Consider the following 18,736-nt stretch of genomic DNA (forward strand, 5'->3'; position numbering starts at 1 on the left):
TTCCCATATCGGTTTTCTCTCCTGTTCTGTCTTCCTGCTTGTCCTCTGGAGTCTGGCTCTGTAAACTCTTCTGCCAGGTGGACCTCTGGGTGGGTGACCAACCCCTCACTTCCAAGGTCCTTTCATAACAGGGTCCCTTCGTAAGACAGAGTGACATGTTTTCAGAATCACCCCCCTTTTCACCATTTCATTTTTTTTTCTTCTTCAAACTGATTTTTACATACTCCTTTCCTAAAAGTCCTTTTTCTCCCTTTCTTAATGAGCCAGTTTTATTCCTCTGTAAGCTGTTTGGTGAGTGGTATTTTAAAAAACAAAACAAGGAGATCCTGCAAAAGCTCTTTAATAGCAAGCCTGGTTTGGCTGTGGGATTAGACACGCACGGTACGCACATCCAACGCTGGTTTGCCCACATCATTTGGATAAGGTATCGGAGAGTGCAGACTGTCTTTGCATTGAAGGCTAACAGGTCAAGAAATTGGCCTCCCTTCTGTTCACGGGCCATGTGGCTGCCAGCCAGTAATCTAAAGCCCTGACGAGCATTTCTGGAAAATGCTGGAAACCCACCTCTGACTACAATGTGTTTCCAGGCATATTCACTTTTGCTTCTTCCTTATGCAGGAGATTTTGCTCGTGTAGTTTTTGAAATGTCCCACAGCAATAATTCCCTTCTGCTCTTCTTCTCCAGCGAGTGAGACAGGAGAGAGTCAGCCCAGGTCTTTCTGCTGTAGATGAGACGTGGATCACGGGGTGTCTCTCCCCGACATATGGGGCAGGACAACTTGTGTTTCATGTGCTGTAAATGAGAGATCATACAGAGTCTCTGAGTCATGTTACTCCTCCAATATGTTCCCAGGGGCTAGAGCCCCACTGAAAGGGTTTGAAAACCTTCTATTTGCTGGGTTGGAATTGGAGGACCTGTTTAGAACTAATGTTTATTTTTGCTTTATTTCTGAGAACAGTGCCAAGTGCTCTTGTTCTTCCAGAATGGACACGCTGACATGCCTTTAATTCTAATTGCCTTCTTCCCCCATTTTTTTAAATTACTGTTAAGCATATGCTTAGCCACTTGGATAAAGCAGGTTCCTGGTGTTTCAGCCAATGTCACAGAAGCACAAAGCTGAACCTGGACCTTCTGAAGTCCAAATCAACTCCTTCATCATCTGGTCAACCTTCCTTTGGGCATCCTGGTACTTGCAGCACTGCACCAAACCTATCGCCTTTGAACTTCCCAGGTAAATAAAGGCCTTCTTCAGGCTGCTGAGTCAGTGTCTGTGTATGATGGAAGTGGCAAAGGGGAAAATACGTAATCGTTTATGTAGAAAAGAGCCAAAAATGAAATCAGGTCTCGCCACTGTTGACCCCTGCTCAGATGCTTTTGGGTGGTAGTTTTTGGCCGGGGAGGTGGGCTTTGATTCTGCTCACAAGGATTTTTTGTTGTCCCAGAATCAGAGTAGGTAACAGTAAGTAAAAATGTCTCTACCTTGAAAATAAACCCGGCTAACGCCTCATTCATGAGCTTGCTTTATCAATAATAAAACAGAGAGCCTTGCCGCACCATGGTGAAGTCGGTCCTGCTAAAAGGTTTGTCAGGAAGGACAGCAGGTGCTTTCAGCTCCTTCCTTCTGCTGCACAGGGCATTACCCCTTTCATGAGGATTTAACGTGCAGGATATTTGCAGTGAACTGGGTTGTCCTGACAAAGCTGCTTCGCTAACATGGATTGTTTTTACCAGAATAAGGCATCAAGATCTCACCTTGGTAGGATCCTGTATGTTTTAGCCGAATGTGATGGATACGTGTGTGTCTTGGACACACATTTATATACATATACATGTTTATAAAATTACATGTGACACTGAGAAGTAGGACAGCAGCTTGACAAGGCATACCTGCAAAGCCCAGACAACCTCCATCCTCATTGATGTGTGAATGGAGAAGGAGCCTTTCCCTCAGAAACCACCTTTTTCTTGTCACGTGTCTATGGGAGGCTCACGCTCTGTTCATACATGTTCATTGTGTAAGGTTGTTCACTGAGTACTTTCTAAGAAAGATCCTTGGTCTGATGATTATTTGTCACCAGGCAACTGGTACAAACGAGCCCCACCAGTTTATTATTGCTGGAGATGGAGGCCACAGGGCACGTCCGTGTTTCCCGACTGGGAATCCTGAGCAGGATCCTTCCTCTTTGCTTTCGGGTGAGGATGTTCACATTAACGAGCTTAAAATTAATCCATGTGCTGACATTTGACATTGTGATAATGTCTACCAGTAAAGTCCTTTGCTATTGCTGAAAATCAAATAGAGCTGCCGTGAACTATTTTCGCAGCAGTTGTCCTGCTCTGCTTATTTACGCCTTGTACAAGTGTTTGAAACCATTAAGGCTTCTGGTGATAGCAGATCTCACGATACAGTTAAAGGACAAAGGCAAATGTCAGCATCCCGGAGGTGCCACATGGTTGTGTGGAATGGCAGGTTCTGGCAGTGAGGCTAGACAGTGAGGAAGAGCAAAGCATTTGAAATAGTGGCAGCCGAAAGCAGACAAATCTGCCGGAGACACACAGCAGTGGGACGTACGAGAAGGGAGCTGCCAACACTCGTGGTATTCTCAAAAAGTATTCATGACAACGGATCCAAAATGCCTCTGCTTATCTTAGATAACCATGTGGCCGTGTGGCGTTCATTAGAAGAATGATGGTCTTTATTAACACCAGCGAGGATTTCAGAGGAGGAGGAATGCGTTCTTCATCTTTTGGAGGTCCTTCTTGCTCCGCAGGGATGAGGCTTTGATTGAGCGGAGAATCTTCTCTGGAGACATTCAAGACCTGCCTGGACATATTCCTGTGCAATCTACTCTAGGTGAGCCTGCTTTAGCAGGTGGGTTGGACTGGATGATCTCCAGAGGTCCCTTCCAACCCAAACCCTTCTATGATTCTGTTATTCTGTAATGCAGCGCGGAAGCAACCGCAACATTTCCTTCCAAAAGCTGCATGAGATCAGTGCATATTCTTCTTGTAACATTGATCAAGGAAACCAATCAATGGATAGATGAATTTTCAACAGATGCATCAGAATTAGGAGGCCTGGGTCTTAGGGAGGTTCTTCAGCAATACGACGCATAAAATAAAGGTAAAGCTATTTTAATGGTCTGCTATTAAAATTCTCCTGAACCTCCCTAAGACCCAGGCCTCCTAGTTTTGATGCACTGCACAAGTGTCTCTTAAGGAACAATATTTAGCAGCAGAGACCTCACGCTCTCACAGTAGAAGACGGACAATGCATCTACGAAAAGCAAGGGGTGGAATTTCTAGGCTTGCTCAGGCTTGAGGATCTTTGAGAAGTGAAAAAATGAACGAGTCAAGTAAAAGCAACTAAACGTTCTCCTTGCATGCGACAGTCAACCTTTTCATAGCATTTGGAAAACAATAAAAATCATTCTTCAAAACTTAAAAATAGGAAAAGCAGACAATCCTGCTGCTTCGGCCGCTGTGGATCTGATTACCAAAGACTGCCTTTTTATAACTGCATTTTTTTTTATGTTCCCACACAGTGTTTTCATATGTATTTGCTAAAAAACCTATTCGAAATAAAACAGCAATCCTGAACGTGATTCTTTTCTTAGCTCTGGAGTGGTTCTAGACACGGTCCTGCCACCTCGGTAGAGACAAGTTAATGTCAGGCAGAAATAAAATCCAAGCTGGGCCCAGCCCTCTGATTCAGAAGTATGAATTTCTCTACTCAAGAGAAGGTATAAAAACAGGCCAGCTCTGAAATGTTCAGAGAAATCATGAAAATCTTGAGTGGTTGTAAAAAATGTTCCTTTTGCCATTCAAGCAGCTGCGCTTGTTTTCACCGGTTGTCATCCGGCTCTTTAGTGAAGAGCTACTTTGGAAGCTGTAATCCCTTGGAGTTGTTTGTTCAGTTCCATTTGTTTTAATTGACAAGCTTAAGCAGTTGAAAGGAAAGGGTAGGAGGGAATTGATCTTAGCACACTTGTGGGGCATCTTCTCCTGTAATTCACATCATTAAAAGGTCTCTGACTTGTGGCTTTACTTATTTATTTATGGGTTTAGGCTTGTTACTGCTCAAGCACAAATCTGGTGAGACAGGGTTTGGGTTTTTTTGGTTCGGTTTTTGGGTTTTGTGTGTGTGGTGTTGTTTGGTTGTTTGTTTGTTTTCCCAAACTTTGCAAACTTTGGAGCCCAAAAGGTACAGCTGCTCTAAAAATAACACAGGATGCAAGAACTGTTTTGGGAAGGTCTCTCTCTGCCCCGAGTCCAGAGGCATCTCCTGAAATGCTGCGATCAGGGGAGAAGTTTGCCGTGTAAACAGAGCTGGCCTAATTTCTAGAGGTGCTGAACATCCACCTGCGGCGCTTGCTGGTAGGTCCTGAGCACACCAAACCTGGAAACAGGTCAAACGTGAGTGGCTGAGATTTTATCAGGAACACGTCTGGGCAAATCCACAGTTACTGCCTTGAAACGACAGAGAGCAAATAATTGCCCCTCAGCTGGTGACCTCTGCAAGCAGAGCTGGGTACTCAGACTCTAAGAGACCTGCCAGCTCCTCAGCTTCTTGCTGCCACCAACAAAAAACCTTCTGTCACTGTCAAGGTCTGTACATATGTGAATCACCTCTTTGGGCATTTTTTGCAGGGTGACGTCTCCAACGACCTGGTGCTTTGCTTCCAGAGGAGGCCAATGGTCTTGCTGGCCGGGTACAGAGATCCCCAGAAGGTTTTGCATGGAAGTCAGAGAGGAAAAAACCTGGCAGCAGGTCCCTGAATATGGCTGGGACGGGGTCACAGGCAAGAACCAACCCAACCCACCCGCTCACCCACGCGAGGTGGGATACAGGGGGAGGTGGCACAGACATCATGTTCTCTATTTTTGATGTGCTGGATCTTTAAAACGCACAAGGTTGTATCTACCACTGAAATAAGCAGTGTTTGCTTTTCAAACCTTCTGCATTTGTATTTTTAGCTTGATTTTGGCATTCACTGTTTTTTGGTTGGAATATATAACACACTCAGTTGTTTAGTGTGCCTGGACCGAATTCAGCCCATGTGTAACTCCACAGGCTCGAGCAGAAGCTACGTTCAAGGTGAATTACTCTCTATGGGGCTGAGGAAATACAGCTTCTGCAGACAAGCGTTTCAGCTCCCTCAGTAAATGCTACACTATTTCCATCCATGGTTATTCCTTTGTGGTTTGGGTTATGTATTTACATTTTACGGAATAAATACTACAGCTTTCCCCATGACTAACACTTCTTAGTAAGCAATAAGCTACTCAAATACGCTATTGCCTCCTCCAAGAGCACAAACCACACTGCTCTCCGCTGGATCTCTGTCCCTGGCTTGCACAGAGCCATAGTTAACCAGCATCACACACACAACTTTTTGGATTTCGGTTTAACGGGACGGCTTACGAGAGCAGGCACTGGATGTCGTGGGACTGAATTCCTCAGTGACAAACATTTCAAACACGGCCGCTCTCTGATCCCAACAAAGCCCGAGTGAGGTCTTCAGACAAAGAGCGGAACGTATCGTGGCTGCTCCCACAAAGAGGGAGCCGGTTGCTTTTCCAAATCCCGAGGTCTGTTTTAAGAGCAGCGCTATACAGGCCCTTGCGTAAACTTTGTTTATAGACTGGAGTATTTTCAATGAAAATGTTATTTAACTTTAAAAAGTTGCACAGCAGCTACTCCAAAAATTGTTTTTCCTTCTTAAGAATAACACACAGTGTGATACATTTGAAATGGCGATAGCAATATTTCACAAATTTTGATGGATTCATAGCCCAAATACCTTGCTAACAGATGTTTCTTTTAAACTCAGAGTGGTATAGGAATAACTCAGAGATATTACACTGTCAGCACTGCCTTTTATCTGTGCCTGTCCTTTCAGTGACATCCCTGGGCTTTTCTAATGCATGGGTCAAATCGGAGCTTCAAAAAAAAAAAAAGAAAAGAAAGTGAAATATTAAAAGAAGTGGTATCTGATTGAGTGTGAGTTTTGGGGCGGTGCTGTAAAGAAGCCGCCGTGCTGCTGTGGGCTCATTGTGTGCTTGGGGACAGCGGCCTGGTGGTTTGTGGGGATGTGCTGGTTTACAGTCATCATTTCTGAGCTGGCTTTTGGTTGTGGTTAATTAATGAATTTAGGAGTTCCCATGGCCACTCCGTGGCTGCGTCTTTTGGTCTCATAAATTAACTTTTCTCTCTGTGGATGCCGGTTTGCCCAACACAAAGGGACACCCCAGCAGGGCAAAGGGACAATATTTTAACGCCCCGGTAAAGTTTGGTTTTATTTTTTCATGGGCTCATTCAGTCTATGTTGTCTCTCCAAAGTATGCGGCATCCATTGCTCTTCATTAGAGGCCCTTTCCCAGGAGCTGCCCTCTCCACACCTCGTACATCACCCCCCGTGGGTCCAGCTGATGTGCGCGGGTGGCAGACCCATCTGTCCCCAAACCTGTCCCCAAAACCCACCTGGGAACAACCCCGAGCCTTGGCAAGCCCGGCTCTTACTCTCAACCCCTAAGCTGACCCAGGGCAACGCTGGGGTTGAACTGCGGGGCAGGAAGCATCCTTCCTTCAGGAGACCCCATTCGTACCCCTCTGGAGCGGCCAGCCGCGGCTGTACGCGGCTCGGGAAGGCGACTGCTTCACATCCGCGTGGGGGTCCAGGAGCCCGGTCTGGAGAGAAGGGGCGAGCAAGTGTTGTTATTCTGGCAGCCAGCGAGGGAAGGAGAAAGAGGAGAAAATCCGAAGGGCGAGCGGGAAGCCAGAGCAGGGAGCAGGGATGATCCCCGGCCTGGCAGCGGGATCCCAGCCCTGGGAGCGGGTCCGTGGGGCCCGGCGGGTGCCGTGAGCACGGGAGGAACCGGGGCTCTGCCGCCGAACCTTCCCCCGTGCAGCTGCTCCTCATTCCCAAGCGCTCCCTCCCTTCTCCTCACGGCTCCTCTTCCCGAGTTTCCCATCCCGAACCGGCCCCGCGGTGCCCGCCGCGCTCGGCGCGGTGCCACGGGAGCCCCGGGGACACCCGCGCTCCCCCCGGCCGTGCCGAGAGGGGCAGCAGGCGATGGCGGGGACTGTGCCCGTCCCCCGGGGATGCACCTGAGCGGAGCGGGGCGAAGCCCTCGGGGGACCGCGCTAACCCCGCCGTCCCACCCCCGGCGGGGTCCCGACCCCGGGCTCGGCCCCTCCACCCGCCCTTCCCGGGGCGGCGGGCGCCGCGGGCCGGGAGCCGGGCGGGGGCGGCGGGGCGGGCCGGGCCGTCCCCCGCGGGGCCGGGCCGGGCGGGGGCGGGCCGGGGGCGGCGGGCCGGGCCGGGCCGGGCCAGGCTGGCGGGGTGCGCGGCTCCACGTGACTGCGGGGCCGGGAGAAAACCGGGGCCGGCGGCGGCGGCGGCCGCACTGCGCCCGGGCGGCGATCGCGGGAGGCGCTCGGCAGCCGCTGCCCCGAGGCTTTCGGCGCGTTGGGTCCGGGCTGGCTCTCCAGAATCATGGACTGTGCTGATATGCCTTGCTTGCTGTCAGTGAGTACAGCCCTCTTCTTCCTCGGCTTCGCTCTTTACTTTTTCAGCTTTTATCACGGGTCTTTTTTATTTTATTTTTTTAACTTTATTTTTTTCTGGTCCCCGTTCTCCCCCTCCCGGCGGCGGGACGCGAACCCGCAACTCCCCCGTCCCGCCGAGCCGGGCGACCCTTCCCCGCCGCAGCTTCACCCCGGCGGGGCGAGCGGGGCCGGGATGCGGCGGGACCCGCCTGCCCGTGGGGGCTGCGGGCGGCGAACAGCCCGGGGCGAGCGGCCGATCCCTGCCCGCCGGGCCGCTCGGGGGCTGCTTCTAGTACCCTTTTGCCATTTATTAGTAGTATTATTATCATTTTTAAGTTTATTCGGAAGAGGAGGAGGAGGAGGGGGAGTTGCTTCTCATCCTGACTTTTCTTGTTGTTGTGTTTTTTACACCCCAGAGACACCATGATTCCTGGTAACCGAATGCTGATGGTCATCCTACTATGCCAAGTCCTGCTAGGAGGTACTAACCATGCTAGCCTGATACCCGAGACCGGCAGGAAGAAAATCGCAGAGCTTCAGGGACAAGCCGGACCCGGACGCCGCTCTGCCCAAAGCCATGAACTCTTGCGGGGTTTCGAAACAACTCTGCTGCAGATGTTTGGGCTGCGAAGGCGGCCTCAGCCCAGCAAATCAGCCGTCATTCCTAGTTACATGCTGGATCTCTATCGACTGCAGTCTGGAGAAGAGGAGGAAAACCTCCAGGAAATTAGCCTGCAGTACCCTGAGCGATCGACCAGCCGGGCAAACACCGTGAGGAGTTTCCACCATGAAGGTCAGTGTTGGGAGGAGGTAAATTCCCAGCCCCAGTAGCGATCGGGATTTCCTTGCGTTAGGAAGCTCACGAATGCATTTAGAAGCAGGACGTGCCTGGCCCTATATTTATGGGAGGAAAACCGCCCCCCCCCGCCCCAGCCTGCTGTGTGTGGGTGACAGGCGTGCTGCTCTGTAGTTTTTCCAGCATCCTGTGCTTAACCCGAGCTTGACCATATTTTGAGGTGCTTTCACTTCTGTTGACAACAGCGAGTTTCCTTCGGCGCCTCTGCCTCGGGGTCACTCCCTGGGCTCGGGTGGATTTAATGGCTCTGGATCGGATGCGGGAGTAAAGTGAGGGCGGGATCTCGCCCCTGGTGTGTTTCTTTTGAACTATCAAAGCGATTGCTGCCTGGTTTTGCTCTTAAGAAAAAAAAAAAAATCTCCAAAAACCCCTACTCGAATTTAATACTTACAGCTGTGTGTTTATAAGGTTTATTCAATAGGCCCTTGTAATCTGATCCAAATGTTTCCTAGCGGATGTTTCTTTTCCAAAGTAAATCTGAATTATTAATCCAGCCGCATCATTACTGCCTTGGAATTTGCTTCTCTTTCTCCCCCTGCCCCCTGCGCCCCGTAACAAGGCACCTCTGTGCTCTGTGGCACCGCACCTCGCCGGGGAGGTGATTTTTGGAGAGACTTGGGGTAGGGAAGCGAAAGGGGAAAAGCCTTCCCGAAATGAGGAGAGAGACGGGAAGGGGTGACCCGCTCTGGGCACAGGCACGCGGAGGGCGAGCGAGCAGGACGGGTCTGGCCGGAGGGATGCGCGGGGAGCAGAGAGGTGCCGGCGGCTGCCGGGCCGGCGAAGCGTGGGTCCTGCGCCGGGGGCTGTGGCTGGGTGCCCCGAGGCTGACGTGCTCTTGTTTGCTTTTTCTTTTACCGCTTCCCCCCCTGCCCTGCTCCCCTCCAGAGCACCTGGAGAGCGTCCCGGGTCCCAGCGAGACGCCCTGGATCCGCTTCGTCTTCAACCTCAGCAGCGTGCCCGAAAACGAGGTGATCTCCTCGGCAGAGCTGCGGCTGTACCGGGAGCAGGTGGAGGAGCCGAGCGCGGCGTGGGAGAGGGGCTTCCACCGGATAAACATTTACGAAGTGATGAAGCCGCTGTCGGAGCGCGCTCAGGCCATTACGCGCCTGTTGGACACGCGTCTGGTGCACCACAACGTGACGCGCTGGGAGACCTTTGATGTGAGCCCGGCCGTGATCCGGTGGACCAAGGACAAGCAACCGAACCACGGGCTGGTGATCGAGGTGACCCACCTCCACCACGCACAGACTCATCAGGGCAAACACGTCAGGATTAGCCGATCTTTACCTCAAGGGCGCGGGGACTGGGCTCAGCTCAGGCCGCTCCTGGTCACTTTTGGGCACGACGGGCGAGGCCACGCGCTGACCCGCAGAGCTCGCCGGAGCCCCAAACACCAGCGTTCCCGCAAGAACAAAAAAAACTGCCGCCGCCATGCCCTCTATGTGGATTTCAGCGACGTGGGCTGGAACGACTGGATCGTGGCACCCCCGGGGTACCAGGCGTTTTACTGCCACGGGGACTGTCCCTTCCCTCTGGCCGACCACCTCAACTCCACCAACCACGCCATCGTGCAGACGCTGGTGAACTCGGTGAACTCCAGCATCCCCAAGGCCTGCTGCGTGCCCACGGAGCTGAGCGCCATCTCCATGCTCTACCTGGATGAGTATGACAAGGTGGTCCTGAAAAACTACCAGGAGATGGTGGTGGAGGGGTGCGGGTGCCGCTGACCCCCCTTCCCCGCCACCTTCTCCCCCCCTTCTCTCTCCCTCCCGTCCCACCCCAGAACTGCTTGCTATAGCTGGACTTTCTCTAAACTAAACATTCACCTTGACCTTATTTATGACTTTATGTGCAAATGTTTTTTTTTTTGACAATAATGATCATATATTTTGACAAAATATATTTATAACTACATATTAAAAGAAAAAAATAAAATGAGTCATTATTTTAAAGGTAAACGCATTTTGTGTCTCACCTCTCAGGGTGCTGCTGAGGCTGTGCTGGCCGGGAGTGCAGCAGGAAATGTATCTTCTCTCCTCGTCTTTTCCCCACCCCCTGCCCCTGCTTTCCCCCCACGCTTCTCCCCTTAAAAGCTTTGCAAATTTTAGTCTTTCTATTTCTCACCGAGGTACTGCGGATCCCCCTGTGCTGGGGCTGCGCCACGAGGGAGATGAGGGTCCCTGGAGCTTAAGAGCTGCTTCTCCCGGCCGCTGGGAATAGAACCGACCTCGCTAACCTGGCCTAAGCGTTTGCAAAGCGACCCGCCAAAAAATGCATTTGAAAAGAAGGTGAAGATTTACCTGAGGGCTTTATGCTAAACCCGCTGGGTTTTATACCCTTCGTCCATCTTCAGGATTCCCCAGGTTTTAAAACTATTAACATTTTGCCCCCCTTCTCCTCCCTTCCCCACTGGAGATTGGTTTCTTTGGGAAGCTTCAAAGGTTTGCACGAGTCCTTTGAAGATCAAATCGCCCCATTACAATGCCAAAAAAAAAAAAAAAGATATCTGGAGCAGTTAAATATGTGTTAGCTAATAGCTACCTGTGCTATGTCCTTTCCAAATTGCTTCCGAGCAGGAAGGCGATCGGAGCCGAGCAGGTACAGTTAGTCAGAGGTATCAAGGGCCTGAAACCCCTGGCTCAAAGGCATCGGACGGATTGTGTTTGGCTTGGAAAATCGGGAGCTGTGCTGTGGGGTGCGCGTGTGGGGCGCGTGTCCTCGGCGATCGCAGGAGTGGGAAGGGAGGGCAGCAGAATGAGGGTGCATGAGGTGCCTTGTGTTTTTTCTTTTTTTTCCTTTAATGATTGACGCTTTCCAACCCTCCGAAAGGGGCAGCTTAGTTGAAACCAATAAAAAAAAAAAAACGGAGTGGAAAGCTTGCCAAAAGCCTTGGCTCCCTGAAGAGTGCAGGTGGAGAGAGGAGATGGGAGCCGCGGGGGGAGGCGAGCGTGGCCCTGCATTTCTCTCGGCAACAACAACAACAAAAAAAAATAACAGCTCTAAACCTCCTCGAGGCTTTTCTACCTCTCTGTCCCACCGGGTGCCGGTGCATGGGAGCAGGTCACCACGTCCCCTTGGATGTTGGAGAGCCTTTGGGTGGCTCCATGTAGGGTGCTGAGGGGTGTCCGCAGCCTCCCCACGCCCCGTGGGGCGGCAATGGGTCTTTGCTACGTGGGGCCGAGCATCCTCGGCTTTGCAGGGATGCACAGTGTGGAAGATTTGGGGGGATCACCCCACTGCTGGGGTGGGTTTAGGAGATGGGGGTTTTGTTGCTGCTGTGTCTCTGGGGCCCCCTCGGCCCTGAGCTGACACTCTCATTCCTGCTTTTAGAAGGGAAATGTGTGGCCCGGGGCATCGGCGACCTGCTGCCTCCCCTTTGATGCCTGCATATCAGACATAGCCATGCCAAAGAAAGAATTTCATTTTGAAGTGGCATCAGCTAAGGGCGAGCGCCTTTCAGCTGCCTGACAGGGCAATTACACACATCTGCCCCGCTGCCGATAACCTGTGGCCGGGGAAAGGGGGTCTGGGGGCTGCGGGGCAGGACCTGCCGGGGAATGCCTTGAAAAAAATCACTATGCTTTATTTTTTTTTTTAAAGGGTTAAAAAAAAAAAATAGAGAAAGAGGCTTCCCCCAGGTTCGCTTCCCTGCTCATTGATGCATCCCGGGTTGTCCTGGAGGCTGAAGGCCATGGGGGAGTTACAAAGCTCAGCAGCGTGTGTGCAAAAGCCTCTTGGATTTAGACCGTTCTTCGTTGTAGAAGTCTCCAACTGCTTTGCTGCGTTCCTGTTGCTTTATGGATCTGTTTATTTTGGTGCTTGTTTTTGCATTGTGTTTAAATGATGAAATCAAAGCTTCGGCTCCTTGGAGGAAGCGGCACCTGCTCTTGCATAGGTGCTGCGAGGGGAGAGGTTGTCCCGATGCGTACGTGGCCTTTGGGAGATTTTCCTTTGCTCTGGTTTTCCTGCCTTGGTGCTGGGCTGTGGGTTGGTTGGTGAGATCCTACATGGGGTGTTCTGCTCAGAAACTGTAGGATTTTTTTTTTTTTTTTAAATCAAAGTATTTCAATGTCGTAAATGTTGTTACAGTCTAAACAGTGGATATAAGCTAGCTGACAGTAAAAGTGATGTATATAACAAAATATTCACGGATGCATTGAGCAGCTTGCTGAGCGGAGCACATCTCAACTTGTGCATTTAACACGGACTGGGCGCAGGGGCTGAGGGTTTCCTGCCCCGCGTGTCTATGTCCCTCTGTCCCAGGTGGGTGGCAGGTTGCTGTGTGGCCTCCTGCCATCAGAGAGGCCTTTAGCAGAAATTCTGAATCAGATAAATGGTTTAAAAATAGGAAAATACAATGAAATTGTCGGGGAAACCACTATATATTTTTTTTTTTTTGAAGCTGATAACGAGTGGTCTTTTTTTTCCCACCACTTCAATTTGTGCTGGGTTTTGCTGGTGTTAATCAGAACCCCCTTCACCACCCCGGTGAGGCGGGGAGGGCTGGATTTTGGGAAGCTGTGCGTTAAGTGCTGGTGCAGAGAGACACAGGAATTCCACGCAGCATTTCTGGCTATTTTGTTCACTTGTTGCAGCGCACGTGGGGTTCGATCTCGCACACTGGAATCAGCGTGACAACCGGTCCTGTCTGTTTGCCGAGTGGTGTGCGCCACAGGTGTGCCAATTTGGTTTCTTGCTGGTTTATCTGTGTCAGAAACTACCTTGCTTGTCCAGCAGAGAAGAGCTGGAGTGTTGGTTTAGCCTCAGGTAGCCAATGTTTAGCTTAGCTTAAAAGTATGACAGATACAATCTGCTCTATAAGTGCAATAATTCCTCTGACCGTGGAACGTATTATTTGTAAATGTTACTTATTTCAGAGCAAGCGCTTGGTTTGTGGTGGCTGGCACAAAAATCCTTGGAAGGTCTGAGATAAGGCATGTCAATTTAATTCGCCTCTTATTTGGACCAAGCTGGGAATGAAAGAACGGGTTGAAGGTGGGTGTGCAGCCACTTCCCCACCATCTGAGTGTCCTCCTGGCAGCTGCTTCCACCACCCAGCATCCCAAGAAGTGTGAGCGGGATGGTGGATACTCTGCGACTCGCTGGGATGCGGCTTCATCTTTGTGCTGAGCGCAGGAAGGCTGTGACTTTTCATACCTAAAAAGCGCTGTCGTACTGAAACTCGTGTGGCACACAATATAGGAAATGAGGAGAATATCTCAGCAGGGTTTGGTAGCCTGTGGCTCCAGCTGAATCGGTCACAGTGGTTGTTGGTGAGGGCCACTGGGCGTGGTACTGTAACACAGCACAGGAGGGAGATTCAGGCTGTTGCAATAGACAAGGGGTGATGGGTTTAAACTAAAGGAGGGGAGATTCAGGCTGGACATGAGGAAGAAATTGTTGCCCCTGAGGGTGGTGAGAGCCTGGCCCAGGTTGGCCAGAGAGGTGGTGGCTGAACCATCCCTGGAGACATCCCAGGCCAGGCTGGACGGGGCTCTGAGCAACCTGAGCTGGTGCAGATGTCCCTGCTCATGGCAGGGGGGGCACTGGGGGAGCTGGGAAGGGCCCTGCAACCCAAACTGTTCTGTGGTTCTAACATTATTGCTGGAGCACTGCTGAGGGCACGGGGTAAGGTGTGCTGCAAAATGGGGTCCCAGGCTCTGCCGTGTGTCAGGAGCTCCCCCCAGAGACCTGTGGTTATCCTGATTCCCATCCCCAACCCCTACTCTTGGTGTGTAGGATCCCAAGAGTCTCCAGCCAGGACTTTCTTCTCCCAGGTGAAAATTCGCCCCCAAGTCCAAGCTTACAGCATCATTTTAAGAAAAGCTGCTGTCCTGGAGAAGCCGTAATTGAGGAGCGAGTTTCAGCCACCCGGGCTTTGCTTGTAGCCACAGGGTCCGAGGCTTTGCAAATTAGTTTCTAAAAATGCAAATTGGTTTGGAAGAGAAGCACCGAGGTTTGCGCGTTGCTATTCTGGGATGAACGCAGAGGCTTTGCTACGGAGCCAGCAAAGGAAGACGGAGGCCCTTCTCATTTTGACTGCAGCGCTTGGACACCTCTGGCAAACTCCCCGCCTGTTACAGTAACGATTAGCACAGTCTAGTTGTGATGGCTCGAAAAACTGTTGAATCTTGGCATTGAGCGATGCTTTGTTCTCTTTATTCTGGGGTTTCATCACACGATAGCAGGTTCTCCACTATGCGTAGTCCCTGTCTGAAATCACAGGGCCTAAACAGGTATGAGGAGAGATTACCGCTCTCCTACAGATGAGGATCTTGGGCACAGAGAGGCGAAGAGACTTGGGCACAGTCAGGTATGGAGAGCAGGCAGAGCCAGAAGAGGCATCCAACCACCTCAGTCCCTGTCCTGTAATCTAGACACGAAATTCTTCTCTGATCTTGAGTCTGTCCTTCCGAAGATCCACCACTTAACATCAAACTAGTGGTGGATTCCTGCATAGTATAATGAAAGAGGAGGCTACGAAGTCCATGTCATTCTCTAGGCAGGTATGATAATGAGAGAGACTATCAGAAATTACCCAGACACTGGATATTTCCTTCCCTTCATGGATCCTGCATTCGAGTTTTGAAGGGTAAAAAAAAAATTTTTTTTAAGACATTATTTTCACTTGGCTTCTTAAAGAAGCACCTCAAACTCGCTTCTTATTTGACAGCAGAGCATCCACCTGGCAAAAACAGTGAAGGGGAAAATCCATCAGTCAGCGCTTGCACCTCAGCAGAGCCCAAGGAGGAATGAGGCCACGGGGAGTTCTGGCTCTCTTGGATCAGCCATGAGTCATTTGTTCCACCCAGCAGATACACATGTGCTGGGACTTCGGTTCTGCTTGGTCCATCCAAATTTTGCCCTGACTTGGAGCTGTTTTGCACACCGTCAGCAGTTTTCACGCAGCGCCTCCTGCCCATGCCTTGATGTGTACATGTTGGCTTCGTGGAGGCCACAGCCCCATCGGCCCCTCAGCCCATCCTCGTGGCCTCCCAGGACTCCGCCTTGACTTTGGAAATGGCTCTGAGCCAGTTTGCTGAGCAATTACCACGGGGTCAAAGACCTGTGTCCATCAGAAACATCATCCCCAGCCCCAGAGGTGTGCTTGGAGGGCAGACCACAAGGCCCGCTTGGACCTTCTGCACAACCAAAGACCTTCGCCGATAGGATTTCACCCTGTCATGGTGGACCTGTGATGAGCTGCCTCTTTCATAATGTCAGGGAGCCAAGGAAACCTTGATCCAAACCCAGCCTGTGCTTTGTATCTGCTCATACACCATAGTTGTGTCTGTTTTGATATGCTCACCTGCTTTTGGTGCTCTGTAGCAGGCTGGTTGTATTTACGTCACCAGCATTTCTTCCAGTCTTCTCTTCATTCAGATGTTGGCACATGGTGTGTTTATAAATGCGGATTTTTCCTTTCCACTCTTGGTCTGATTTCCCCCTTTTCCTGGAGATCGCAGCTGTGCAGATCCAGGAAGACCACACAGTTCCCAGAGGAGAAGTTGGCTCCCAGTTCTAGCAGACTATGGATGGAAAATGTTGATGTTACTCTACATTCACCAGAAAAAAAAACAAAAAAAAGTGTGTGCTAGTTCTCTCCAAAGATCCACCTAGTGCTGTAGGAGAAGGCAGGAGCACAGCAAGCCTCTAATGATGTTTTTCTCGAATATCCACCATCCTTCAGCCACTTACAGGTCAGAGATTCCTTAGCCAAAATCAGGGTCATTGTATTTAATAGGCCAGAATGAATTTTACATCCAGAAATTTATAGAATTAGATTATCATTATAATTTTTTTTTTCTTCAGATCAGGATTATTCTGCACCAGTCATTTCCACAGTTTGCCTGTCCATTCCTTTTGAACCATTTGCTTTTATTCGTTTTGAAACCATTACCTAAGAAGTTAATGAAGTTCATAATTCTTGTATTTTTTTCAGAAGTTTGTAGTTCTTGTATTTTTGGACACAGTGTGACCCTGGCTTCCTATTTTCCTTTTCCACACCAGAAATTGGATCTCCTCTGCTCTGCCAAATCTGTCACCCTTGTCCAGGCTGAAGAAACCTGCAGGTCTTTGCTTTGGTGGAAGTTAGTGCTCAACATTCTCAGTGCTGTTTCTAGCAGTGCCATCTCCAGCAGTTTGGGCAACAGTGGTGGAGGATAGAGACCATGTTGATCGACTTCCTGAAATACAAAAACTACATTTGCAAAGCATGCATCTGGGCCTACAAAAAACAATGCACCACTTTACATCTTAAAGCTTGGGAAGGGCCTGGTTGACTGGCAGTTCCATTGCATGCAACTGCGTGCACATACGGCTTGGGGGTCCTTTGCAGCATTGCAGGGGGCTTCACACGCCTTTTATTCTTCAAGGCGAGGTGCAGCTTGGACCTCTGCTCCTCCAGGCCCCTGAGCAGGGTGGGCAGCTGTGCCCCAGCTCTGTCCCAGCCAGTTTGGGGCTGGGCAGGGGACCCACACGCTCTCCTCCCGGCCAGCCTCAATGACCATGCTGGTTGCACGTTGAGGTGATGCTGTTGGGTGGTTCTGGCTGGAGCAGGACTCTCCACACTAACCTGAGATAATTGCTTTTGTGTTGCCTCTATGGCAGAGATTTAAAACCCTTCTGAGATCCTGCGTGATTTAGCTCTGCCCTTTCCTGATTAGATAATCTCACACCTCGTGAATGTGTTGGGTAACATTAATTCCTCCCCTCATGCTGGAATGGAGACCGTGGGCTTCTTGACACAGCAAGCTGAAGATTTGGCTCAGTCTGGAGTCCCACAGGCAAAACCCAAGTGCTTTTCCAAATAATCCACCTATTCCTCACCTTTCCTTCCAGTAACATGAGATTATATATTGTGAAGTAATTGCCTGAAAACAGGCTTCGCTGTTTAATGTGCTAGATTATACGGGAGACGGTAGGCATTTTGCACTGCTTTTATTGGCTTTGCTCGTTTTGTCTGTGCTGTAATGCACACCTGCTATTTAACACCGAAATCAGCAAAATCCTTCATGCCAAGATTAGCTAAGATGTGCTAAATTGGTTCTGCACCTCACTGGGGAGCCCTGGACAGGATGGGTGGGATGAGAGGGCTCGTGGGGGGCTTCACCTGCTCACCAGGCTGGGGCCACCTCCTGCCCAGGGACATGCTGGGGACATCACTTCTAACAGGGAATTAAATAAACACGAGCAAACGCTCTGCTTGAATGCCGCACTGAGCGGTTATCTCCAAGGGAGAAAGACTTAGGAGTTCAGTGAAGAGCCACCCATGTGCTTTCTTGCCTGTCTTTTGGAGTCCCTCTCTTAAACCTCATTCCATCCGGAGTATGTAGGGACGTGTGGATGCAAAGCTCTATGTGTTTACGATACGCTGCTCGAGCATCAAGTGCTTCTCCGTGGTGCAGAGAGCTCTTCCTCCTGGTCAACAAGGTGACAGAGCTGGAGCTGGGCAAAAGCTTGTCCCTTTGCTGGGGATGTCCTTGCAGCTGCTGGGTCCTGCACACCATGCAGCTCCTACCGGCCACAACACCATCGTCTGCTGCTGCTTCGAGCCTGACCGTGCTGCTGGACCTGTTGCTTTCAGTCTGAGGGACCCACGAAGAGAGTCTGCAGCCATTATGATGGAGTAAGCAAAGGTAAAATGCTTCTCAGGGCTGGTGGAAGTTCTTTGGGGAGTAGGGGCTGGATGGCTGAAGCCGTGGGTTGGGTGTGGGGATGGTGGAGACAGCACCGCCCCATCGATGCTGCACTGGCTGCTCATGTGGTTGGGATTTGGGGGGCTGTGCCTTGAGCCTGCTAAGGGGGGAACCAGTGCTGTTGGGTTGGTCCTGGAGGAGAGTTTCTTGCTGTTGGTTTACATCAAAAAGGAAAAACTGGGCTCTTGGACACGCCCTTCTTCCTGTTTCAATTCTCATGGACCCAACAGCCAACCTGAGCATCACTTGCCTGCAGTGGTGAGATGGGGGTTGGTGCCTGCTTGGTCTTCTGAGTAAATGAGCTCCAACCCAGCGTGGCATGGTGCTCCTGTTCTTCATCACAGAAACCCTTACCCAAGGGCCTTCGGGTCACGAATGGGTCTGGAAGAGGCACTGAGCAAGACATCCTGTGAAACACACTGATCCTTCCCACTTCTGGACTTAAGAGATCAGAAACAGGTATTTCTAGGTATCGTTTGAAGAGATTTAACGTATGCAGCTTGGACTCAAGCAGTTGCTGTTTGTTTTGGTGTTTAACAGTATTAAAAATAATCACCGCAGTGTTCCTTGAAAGGCAGTTTGTAGAGTTGGACAGTTTCCCAGTAAGAGGCAGTCTCCAAGGATCATTT

At 50.6% G+C, this 18,736-nt stretch overlaps 1 protein-coding gene across 2 annotated transcripts; it reads left to right on the plus strand.

Moving 5' to 3' along the window:
* Window positions 1-7,423: 7,423 nt before the first annotated feature.
* Window positions 7,424-14,240, plus strand: BMP4 (bone morphogenetic protein 4). 2 transcript variants are annotated; one of them, XR_010606307.1, is made up of 4 exons: window positions 7,424-7,533; window positions 7,970-8,346; window positions 9,295-10,772; window positions 14,187-14,240. XR_010606307.1 is itself a non-coding variant. In XM_065636016.1 (3 exons), exons 2-3 carry the CDS (start codon window positions 7,977-7,979, stop codon window positions 10,134-10,136), a joined length of 1,212 nt encoding a protein of 403 aa, XP_065492088.1. In that variant the 5' UTR covers window positions 7,424-7,533; window positions 7,970-7,976; the 3' UTR covers window positions 10,137-11,085. The 2 variants fall into 2 exon arrangements, 1 of the variants encoding a protein (XP_065492088.1); XM_065636016.1 differs by lacking the exon at window positions 14,187-14,240 and having other exon boundaries at window positions 9,295-11,085.
* The last annotated feature ends 4,496 nt before the right edge of the window (window positions 14,241-18,736 follow it).

This window comes from Caloenas nicobarica, chromosome 5 (assembly GCF_036013445.1).
Source record: "Caloenas nicobarica isolate bCalNic1 chromosome 5, bCalNic1.hap1, whole genome shotgun sequence".
Lineage (NCBI taxonomy): Eukaryota > Metazoa > Chordata > Aves > Columbiformes > Columbidae > Caloenas > Caloenas nicobarica.